This window comes from Tenrec ecaudatus, chromosome 1, assembly GCF_050624435.1.
Source record: "Tenrec ecaudatus isolate mTenEca1 chromosome 1, mTenEca1.hap1, whole genome shotgun sequence".
Lineage (NCBI taxonomy): Eukaryota > Metazoa > Chordata > Mammalia > Afrosoricida > Tenrecidae > Tenrec > Tenrec ecaudatus.
Window position 1 is genome coordinate 268161408 of NC_134530.1, and position 11158 is coordinate 268172565.

General features: G+C 44.3%; 1 protein-coding gene across 2 annotated transcripts in view; it reads right to left on the bottom strand.

The window, feature by feature from the left end:
- MAK (male germ cell associated kinase) overlaps positions 1–8018 on the bottom strand; it is a 63263-nt gene extending 55245 nt beyond the window's left edge. For both annotated transcript variants that reach the window (XM_075532349.1, XM_075532354.1), the window contains exons 1-2: positions 7904–8018; positions 579–901 (exon numbers count right to left, since the gene is read on the bottom strand). In XM_075532349.1, coding sequence (XP_075388464.1) covers positions 579–844 — 266 coding nt within the window. In that variant the 5' untranslated portion in view covers positions 845–901; positions 7904–8018. The remainder of the gene's footprint in view (positions 1–578; positions 902–7903) is intronic.
- Positions 8019–11158: the final 3140 nt, after the last annotated feature.

Below are 11158 nucleotides of genomic sequence, written 5' to 3' on the forward strand. Positions count from 1 at the left end.
TAAAACAGTATTTCACCACACCAACTGTCCTGCTAAACAATTCTGAACCAGAATCCTCCAGCAAACATCTGAATTCCCGACTCACAGAAACTGTGTGAGTTAATTAGTTTGGTTCTGTTTTAAGTCACTACTTTTCAAGGTAATCTGTTATGCAGCCATAGATAGGGCAGTTGATCTAAATGCCCTGGAACTACCATATGCCACTCAGAATTCAATTTGATACTATAAAGATCATCTGATTTGAGGTCTTATCATTTTTAAAAAATAAGAAGCTCAACTCTGCAAGTGCAAACTTAAATTCTAAAACTATCCCAAGCTCTCCCAGCACAGTTTCAGGCCATATCTATTGTGCATAAAAAACAGAGCATGTGTAATTTCTGGTTTATCGTGGTAGGTGGACAAACCAAAGCACTAAAATAATAATCCACAGAGATCAGCAGAATTCCTTTGGGGGGGCCATGTTTTCTCCAGAAGGACATTCTACCTTAGCCAAGCAAGCCTGTGTCAACTCTCAGCCAAGCAAAGGAAAACAAAGATGAGCGGTTCGTGGGTAAACCTCGCCCTGCTGCACACAGTACCTCTTGATGGCCACCAGCTCCCCCGACTCGTTGCTCTTGCCCATAAGCACACTGCCATAGGTGCCGTCCCCCAACTGTCTCATGGTTGTATAGCGGTTCATCTTGGAAAACAAAGCAGCAGGAATGGTTGATGGAATTAACTTTCTTGTTGAAGAGAAATTTAAATGCTTCTTGTACTCTCTTTGTTTTTCCCACAGACTCCTTAGGCTGGTGACAGGTTCAGCATCGTTAAAGGCAGGCTCTCCCCCGAGACTCAGTAGGTTCATGAACTACAGCAATAAGGAATCTGGCGAGGAAACAGTGCTTCCATTCTTATGAACACCCTGTAAGAAAATCAAAACGAGGATAAAATTAATCTCTTAAGAAACTTTCTGGCAACTTAATGCATGGGGAAAACTCACAAATACAAATAGCTACACTTTTGCCAGTAAACTGTATGTGCTCGACGTATGACAGACCCTGCACATACAATTTTATTTTGTTGTTGTTGGATTGAGAATATACACAGAAAAGCTTACAAGAGTTGTGATCTGGATTGTACTATTGATCTGTACATTTGCATTATGTCCAAAGAAAAGTAAATCTATTAAAAATGTTTATTAAAAAATAAAACTAAGCCTAAAATAATTTAACATATTCGACGTGTGCCATTTAAGGGCACCGAGTATGTTCTTTGAGTTGGGAAGCCATTCTTACCTGAGTTTGTCCTCTCAGCTCACAAATTCACAGCCCTGTAAGCATCCTGTCTAATCTTTCCCATTACTGTAGTCAATCTGATCCCACCTAGTTTATTCTTAAGGGAGCATACGAATCAAGGAGGGCGTTTTTACACATAAAGTTAAACTACTGCTGTGTTTTGAGGAGACTACAGTAGCTATTTTTGTTTAAAGTTTTACAGATTTTCTCAGGGCAATACTTTTAGGGATTCATCCAAATTTTAAGATTCCAGGAACTCTGGAGTCTTCACTGAAGTGAATTCTGTTCTGTATTTCCCCGTGACTGACTGGAATTCTATTGAATATTTGATCAAAATAGTAACGGCAGCAGGCCACCATCCAGGTCTTCTGGTCTCCTGTTCATGAAGGCAATCTGGCACACATTCCATATGCTACTCCTATTCTTGATGCTCCTGCCTCTTTTGCTCCAGGTGAATACCAATTATCTTTAACCCACCGGACTTCAATGAACATAAATGTAAAACCAAGGCATTCCAGCTCCCAACTCCCATAAACCTGAGACTCGGCATCTCCCCAGATTCAAATACCTGCATACACATCCAGACAGTCAACAACAAATCCCACTGCCATCAAGTCCACTCTGACTCATGGCAACCTCATGTGCTTCAGAGCAGAACTGTGCGCCATAGCTGTGTCTTCAATAGCTGTGACCTTGAGGAAGTGGATCACCAGACCTTTTTTCCAACACACCTCTGGTGGATGTGAACCACCAACCTTGAAGTTAGCAGCTCAGTGCTTAACCATTTGCACCCCCAGTGCCTAATAAATGAAAAGGTTAAAAAATATTCAAGCCGTTTTCAAAAAGTTCATGGAAAAATCCCATCATCTTTTAATTCCACTTTTCAACAAATTTTCTTAAACCCCCTTATAAAAGCTTAATAAAGTAGCTGTTCAAGAGTTCTCCAGGATCACAATTACTTTTTTTTAAAAAACCAAGTGCAAATCTTGACTGATGGAAACCTCATGTGTGTCAGAGTAAACCTGGATTCCATGTGTTTCAATGGCTGACTTTTTGGAAATGAATGGTCAGACCTTTCTTCCTCAGTACTTCTTGGTAGACTAAAGGGTGTTAGTCACTTGCACTACCCAGAAACTACTGCCATGACTAATTTTTGCCCTGATGGCATAACTGTTGAGTGATGCTAAGGCTTCAAGGGCTATGTCTGCCCATGACAGTCTCTCGAAGCTCCCAGAGTCCCCTGACAAAGTGGGATCTGTGACTAAAATGGCATGGAGATTAGACAAAACAAAGCACTGGTTAGCATCAACCCTACGAGTAGTTTAGTAGTGTTCTCGGATTGGTTCTATTTCAGGTCTGTATTTCAATCAACTGTTTCTGACAAGGTCACATCGACTTGATGGCAATGAGTTTGGCTGGGTTTTGATCCTCCTGGAACATCTATTTATCTTATTTTGATTTTCATTGTTAAGAGGCTTTCTGTTTAAGTGCAAATGCGAACAGATGTTTGGCACCATAAGAACAATTTACCTAGGACCAATAATGAGATACCTGGAGGGGAAGGGGAAGGTGGGGGGAGAAAGGGAGAACTGATCACAATGATCTACATAAAAGTATAGTATACCAGGGGGGTGGGCAACAGAAAAGTAGGTGAAGGGAGACATGGGTCAGTGTAAGACATGAAAAAATAGTAATAATAAATTATCAAGGGTTCATGAGGGAGGAAAGGGTAGAGGAGGGAGGGGAGAAAATGAAGAGATGATACCAAGGGCTCAAATAGAAAGAAAACATTTTGAAAATGATAATGGAAACATATGTACAAATGTGCTTGACACAATGGATATATGTATGGATTGTGATAGGAGCTGTATGAGCCCCCAATAAAGTGATAAAAAACAATAATTTGCCTTAAAACGGCTTTTCTAACTTAATGCTTTATTAAGATTAGTTTTCTTTCCCTGCAGCACTGCTTAATTTCCACAAAATGATAGAAACTGCTTCTGTGTCATATGCAGAAATTTAGGACCAATAAGAACATGTTATATTTGTCCATGTAACACAGGGTCTAAAGGAGAACGAACCACACATGTGTCCAGAAAAGTATAGTAAAGGGAAGCTTTGGAAGAATACTATTCAGTCTTTTAAATAACAAGGAAAACCAGACGCAAACTCATGGCCATCTCATAGAGGCCCTCTGTGGGTTTCCAAAACTGTACGAAGTAAGCCACCAGGGTTCCTAAATAACAGAGGGGGCATTCGCTGATTGTTTTATCTTACTTCACATAGATAACTATGCCTTCAAAGGCCAGAATCTTGAAAAAAAAGGATCAAGCCAACAGATCCCATTCAATTCAGGGGCTTTTTTCTGTTTCTCAAAAGGAGTCCTTGTTGTGCAGTGGGTTACATACTGAGCTCCTAAGGGTCAGAGGTTTGAGCCCAAGGACCCCAAGGCAGGAGAAGGGTGAGGTTGTTCGTTCCCAGGAGGATTACCAGCCTACGGAGCAGGTCTACTCTATCCTATGGGGTCACTATGAGTCGGAATCTACTTGGCAATCAATAGGTTCAGTTTCTCCACTTAAATTTGAGTCAATATGCTCTTAATAAACACCAGCAAATGGTTCCCTGTTTATGTGGAAAAAATAATCATTTGTAAGTGGTCTTTTAAGTTATACAGATTGATCCCAAGCACTAAGGTATTACATAATTAATATCAAGACTACTTAGGATCAGTGTGCATGTATAACTTAAAAATCACTATCTACAGTCTCAGAAACCCACATGGGGCAGTCCTGGGAGGGTTACAATTAGCCAAAATCAACTGACAGCAGTGATTGAGAATATACAGAAATATAACAAATTAAAAACAAAAACCCAGTAACTAATGTAACTATGAACTTCAATTAGTTTAACTACAACGTCTTGGGTGACATAAATGGTTGGCCTGACTGCTGACCTGGCGGTTGCCGGTCAAACCCAGGCAGAGCGTCACGGAGGAAGGTGTCGCTATCTGCTTCCCTAGACTACAGCCACGGAAACCGTAGCACATCCTAAGTGCCCTGCACCGTATGGGGGTGCCAGGAGTCAGAGTCAACTTGATGGCAGACAGGTTTTTTGCTTTTAGAGGTTGGGGGGTTATTTTTTTTGTCATTTAGTTTTGTTTTATTAGATACCCCATTGGATTTTCTATCATATTTTGTTTTTCCTATTGTGACATTAGAGATTTATTTAACTAGCAGCCATCAAGTCAACTCTGACGCCTGGTGACTCCTGGGTATCAGAGTCCAACTGAGCTCCGAAGGGTTTTCAATGGCTGACTTGGGGGGGGAGGGGAGTAGATCTCCAGGTCTTTCTTCTCTTTGAATTTTTATTATTTGTTCGTTGTTTTTAATCATTTTATTGGGGGAAATCACAACTCTTATCACAATCCATACATACATCCATTGTGTCAAGCATACTTATTTAAGGCCTTTCTTTCAAGATTCTTCTTGGTGGGCAGAAGCTCCCAACCACGCAAGTTGCTCTACTCGGGGACATTTATTTCGAGGAGCAAGTGTAGATCTGCATCAGAAAAGTACACTTGTACTTTTTCTCCCATTTCAATTTCCATATAAAGGCATAATTAATACCTTTATACACATAATGGCAATAAAATACATACAAATGAAAATCTAAGTGCTGAGAGCACAGAGTTCCAAAATGATGTTGACCTGTGTTATGCCAAGGCATTCGGCTGCGTGGGTCACAGCAAATTGTGGTAACACTGCTGAGAATAGGAATTGCAGGGTGCTTAATTGTACTCATGTGGTAGCTGTATCTAGGCCAAGAGGCAGTCGTTCAAACAGAACAAGGGGACACTGGGGTATAAAATCAAAAGAGGCGTGCATCACGGCTGTATCCTTCCACCATACTTAATCTGTAGAATGAGCAAGTAATTCAAAGAGCTGGGCCATAGAAAGAAGTGCAGGAAGATTCATTAACAACCGAGCTACGACAACTTTGCTTGCTCCAAGTGAAGAGAACTGAAAGCACTTACTGGAGTATCAGAGACTCTAATTTTCAATCTGATGTACCTCCATGCAGACAACAATCTTCCCAAGTGAGCCAGTACTTAACACTGTGATAAACTGAAAAACAGATGGACGCTGCCAAGAATCTCCTTCCACTTGTTGCAGCAGTCGAGAAATCAAAGTGTTATGTTGGGCAGGAGCTCTGGTGGTGTAGTGGTTATGTGTTGGGCTTCAATCCTCAGGGTCAGCAGTTGGAAACCACCAGCAGCTCCTTGGGAGAAAGACTGAATGCTCCACTCCTGTAAACTCTTACAATCAGCATCACCTCCATGGCAGTGAGTTTGGGTTTTCTGGTGTGTTATATATATACTTTTTAACTATTACATTGAATGAGTAAATCCGCTGTCAAAGGCCTCTTTTGCATAGGTGTTAAAAAGCAAAGATGTCACCTGAGTTCTGAGGGGTGCCTGACTGAAGCCATGGTATTTCCAATTCCTTCAAATGCAGGGGAAAGCTGACTGACGAGTTAATAAAATGGAAGGAGAATTGTTGACTAAAAAATATTGAATGTCACGGTCTGTCAGAAAAACAAACAAATGTCTTGGAAGAAGTACAGCCAAAATACTCCTCAGAAGAGAGGAGACTTTATCGCAAGTGCTTTGTCCATGTTCTCATGGGCTGCGTTTCTGGAAAAGTACTTCAACCCTGGTAGAGTAGAGGGGCAGACAAAACAGAGGAAGACCCCAAGTGAGCGGGATCGACACAGTGGCTGCACCAATGGGCTCCCCAGGACAGGCAGTGTTTCTTTCTGTGGGACAAGGGCTTCCCACTGGAGAGCAACAAGTGCATGACTGTCAACTGGAGCTTTCCTCTCCACAGGGCCTTCCAGCTAATGAGGGATTTAGGCAGGATTACAGAAGATTAGCACAGAGGGCAAATGGAGGGTAAAATCTGTGTCTGCCAATCACTGAACAGATCACATTTTGGATGTCTTCAACTTCAACTGGGTAGAACATTCTGTAATATCCCTCTAAGGGCAGCATAACGTTTGTAAAAGAATGGTTGTTGAAATCATTGTTGAAAAACAAAACAGGGAAAAAAAAGATTGCAAATGAAACCAAATCATCCCTATACAGAAATCAGGAGCAATTAAAATGAGAAAACAGCAATTGTTTTTAATAAATAATAACACGACTCTGTGCTAATATTCACAAATTATTTAAAAACAAACAAAAGCTACTCCAGGGAAGAGCTCAAGCATTCATCAAGGCTGGTTTGTACCATGTTCAGTTTTCCCTCTTCACCGCAGTCGCAGGGACTTCTCAGATGGAATAAAGCAGCCAAAAGCCTGGGCAGTAAGTTTTGCCCACATCCCTTGGCTCGGCTCTCACTGCTACTGCCACCGCAGGGCGACCCTGTAGGGCGGGGTAGAAGTGCCTTTTACAGAAGTAGGAAGCCCGTCTTTCTCCTGCTCACATCTCTACTTTGCATACAGGTTGTCTTTTTCAGATTAAAGTAAATCTACTTATTCTGATTAAAAGAGGTTCCTTCTATGGCAATGCAATTATCACTAGAGCAAGAGTCCCCTCATTTGAAGCGTCCTTCCTTTTGGAATTGAAATGAGCAAACCTGATATCATCGGGCCAATCAATCATACTCTTCCGTGACCCTGTAACCCAGAACCTAACTCAGCCAGCCAGCGGATTCCACCCGCAGGGTTTCCGCCGCTGGGATCTTTGGAGAATGCCATGGCTCCCTCGTTGCCCTGTGCAGAGGCTGGTAAATTCGAAATGCCCCATTTTTACCACTTGGCAGCCAAGCACTTAAACACCTTGGAACTGGGAATGCTAACCACTAAACCTCAGGAGTTGGTTTGTTTTTTGTTTGTGTTTACCCCCGAGTCCCCACAGTCGACTTTGACCTCTTCTGTAAACTAAATGAAAACATCTTATTCGCAATTAAAGCAACGGTGTTTGCTAACACAGATCCTTCTCAGGGAAGAAGGCCGGAGGGTGGGGGGGGGGGCTGCCTTGTCTGTCTGCGTGAAGGGGCGACTCCTGGGAGCGCCGGGTGAGCAGCCCCTCTGGGCAAGGCGCCCTGGGAAGCGCCCCCGCGCCGGCACCCTGCATTTCCCTTGCCCCTGATTCGGGGTGCGACGACGGGGACGCTACTGGAGCTTTGTTTCTTCTCACCTCCGTTTTACTTTGTAAATGTTCCGAAATCCACCCCAGCGCCCCAATCCTGCTCCTCACTCGTCTAAAAGTACCGAAGTACTTCCCCCTCCAGCCCAAGAGCTGCGGGACGGAGAAGGGGCTTCGGGCTGAGGTCTCACAGGCGGAAAAGCGTGCCCGCGTCCGTGCCCCCGGCGCAAGCCCGCGGTCCGAGGCGAGAGAGCAGCCGGCGCGGGCCCCCTCCCCCCTCCCGCCGCGCCCCGCCCCCAGGCCCTCCCCGCGCCCCTCCCCCTACCGGCGTCCAGGCCCCAGCGCTCCGCGGAGGTGGGCGACGGCAGCACCGGGCGTCGGGGAGACATGCCGGGCCGGCCGCGCAGGACGGGCTCGGGCTGGACGGAGGGTGGCAGCCCCGCAGCCCGCTCGGGACTACCGGCCCGCGCCGGCCGCTTACCTCGTTAGCTCCCTTATGAAGCTCCCGCGTCGTGTGTGTTTCATCTCCTAGGAAACCGCCCGGCGCGCTAGCTCGCGGGCCACTCACACGCCGCCCGGAAGGGGCGGGGCCTCACCTGGCGACGCCCCGCCCCATCGGAACACGCCCCGCCTCCTTGATGGGGCGGGCCTTAAAGGAACCACCGGAGCCTGTCCTTGGAGCGAGAGCCCGCTCGCCGCCCCTGAGATTTTGCACTTGGTAAAATCTCAGTTACCTTTTGGTTCTCTGCCGGACGCTGATTTGTTTTGTTTGGGTTTTGTTCCAAAGTCTTATTTAAGTGCTGTAGCCAGATCGGCCCAAAAAAGAACAGCAAAGCATCTATTTGTCACCTGCCTGGGGAAAGCTAGAATGTTCTTGCATTGCAGTGTTTCACATTGAGCCGTTCCTCTAGAATGTATCATAGCCTAGGTTGCACTTCATTTATTCACTCAGCACCTGTCGCAGTGTTGGATTGTGAAAATTCCAAGATGAATAAATGAATGCATGAATAAGTGAGCATAAACACAGGCCTACAGGTATGAGCGGATGGTGCATTTGGGTTACTGCAAGAAAAGTTCCGACGGACCTGGCAAGGGTCCAAAAACCAGAAGCATGAAAACGAGGCAATGATGTATTCATTTAGCATCTCCCTAGTAGGTATCAGCCTCTGTGCTTTACACTTGGAACAGAACCAAGGTAGTCAAGCCTGGCATGATGTGGCCCTCCTAGATTTACATCGAAGTCGGTGGGTCAAGTTAAGCTCCTAAGGTCAATCATGAATGGCCTGTACACGCCCAGTTATGGAGCTTACTCATTACCTTAAAGGAGTGGGAGACCCAAGGAGGAATTTTCCAAACAGAAGTGCCATGTTCAGATTTGTATCTTAAGGAAGATCTTGAGCGCAGTAGTAGGTAAGATGGATTTGGACAGTTAGTCTGGGACAAAGCCAAGAGAAAAGAGACTATCGCAATTGATTGACGAGAGATTTTTGAGGATCCAGCTACAGCGAGGAGGATGGAAATAAGAGTGGGACAGAATTCAAGGGATATTTAGGAGTTAATGTTATCAGGACTATCTGTCTTTGAAGACTGATGGGTAGTGGTGTCAAAAGCCAAGTTATGAACTACTGGAAAAGCAAAGTTGAGGATGGAGGGTGGGGAAGATAATTAGCCCAACTTTGAAGAAAAGTTGGGAAGGAATGAAAATAGAGGCTTCCAGAAGGCCATTTAAAATATGTATTTATAAATTCGGATTATATCAGAGCTGGAAATGCATATTTCCTCAGGGGTAATCATGGATAGTGGTGTGTTAAGATAGTAAGTTTAATATTTGTTAAGTATATCTGAAACATTTCAAGATAACCCTTGTACTTTTCCTTGGCTCAGACCTTAAGTCAACCATTTCTTCAAGGCTATATATAAATAATGTAAGCAAATAATGGTATATAGAAACCTATATCAAAATGTTATTAAGGGTGCCATTGCTTGTGGGCCCTTTCAGGGACAGGGCTAGGAAATAATTTTTAGGGAGTCACGTGTTCATATTGTTCCCTCTTTAAAGAGTTGAAAAGCAAAGACTAAGGCATGGCTGCATGTGAAAATTGGACATTAAATAAGGAAGATGAAAGAAAAGTCAATGCATTTGAACCATGGTAATGGCAAAGAATATTGAAAAGTACCATGGACTGCCAAAAGAACAAACAAATATGTCTTGGAAAAAGAAGGATGGCGAGACTTTTTCTCACGTAATTTGGTCATGTTGCCAGGAGAGACCAGTCTCTGGAAAAGGACATCATGCTTGGTAGAGAGGCAGCGAAAAAATGGAAGACTTTGACAACTGGCAACCTGGGCAATACTTGTTGGGTGCATAAATACTTCAAAGAAGACATCAGATGCACTAATATAGATCCATAGATGTCTTAACAGGAGCAAGTGATGTTAGGTCTCTCTCGTGGGAGAAATAGACCTCGGTCCTTGGCTTCGCACAAAGAATTCACGCCGAAGCCTGGCTTGTGATCCAAGTGAGTTTTATAAAGGTTAGAAGCAGTTTCAGGTTTTACAGAAAATGGAACACAAGACAGAGTCTGAGGCATGGTTGCGTGGGGCTGCTGGAAGAGAGAGCCAGAGAGAAAACTTGGCTTTTTCAGTCTCCCCACCCCAGTCCCCTGGTTGGGAGGTGTGGTCGACGGTACTGGTTAACCCTATTGGCTGAATTAAGCCCCCCTGGCCTGGATTGGATCCCACCCAGGTGTACCACTCCTTCCTGGCTGGGAGCTTAAATGTTAGCTTGTCTTCCAGCCTTAAGCAGCTTCCAACTTTCCGTTAAGGGGAGGGAGGCTTTGGCATGTAGGGGGACAACCCCTCGTTCTGCCTCTAGGTCCCTAACAGTTACAGTGCGCCTGCTGACATTTGGAGTACGGCTTGTATGGCCGTGGAGCTGGCAACGGGAGAGTATTTGAGCCAAGTTCTAGGGAGACTATTCCAGAGATGAAGACCACATAATCTACATCATGGAGCTGTTAGTATCCCAAAGCACGTTGCCCTAGCTGGAATCCCCAAGCACAGAGGGCTCTGCACGCCAAGCCCAAGGCCTGGAGCCTCTGATGATGTCCTTGGGAAGAAATACGGCTGGCCCCATAAAGGTGCTCCCCAGTTTACCGATTCCCTCATCTGTCAATGCTAAAATTGGGTACAGAAAAGCGAGCCTCCGCTGGCAAATGTCTTCGGCATCCTTGGTTGAATTCTTCGGAATTCTGCAAGTGTGGCACTCTGAGCTAGCTAATGTACTCTTCAATGGGAGACCAAGTGAGCTGGCTTCAGCCTCACGCCTTTGTTTTGCTTCAAGCTGCTGCCCTTTGGCACTGTGCTTTGAGGCCCTGTGACCCTGGGGAGGGTAGTCTTTTGTCTTTTTTTAAAAAACATTTTATTAGGGGCTCATAAAATTCTTATCACAATCCATACATATACACACATCAATTGTATAAAACACATCTGCACATTCTTTGCCCTAATCGTTTTCCTTCTTTCTTTCTTTTTACATTTTATTAGGGGCTCATACAACTCTATCACAATCCATACATAAACATACAGTCTTTTGTCTTTAGTTTACTGATCTGCTTTCTTCTGAGCATTGTTTCTTGGGTGATATTCAAGTGTCACTTTTTTTTTTTTAGTGAACAATAGTTTTCCCTCTTGTGTTTTGCCAGGTTTTATAACTACTTATGAAGAAATCTTTCAA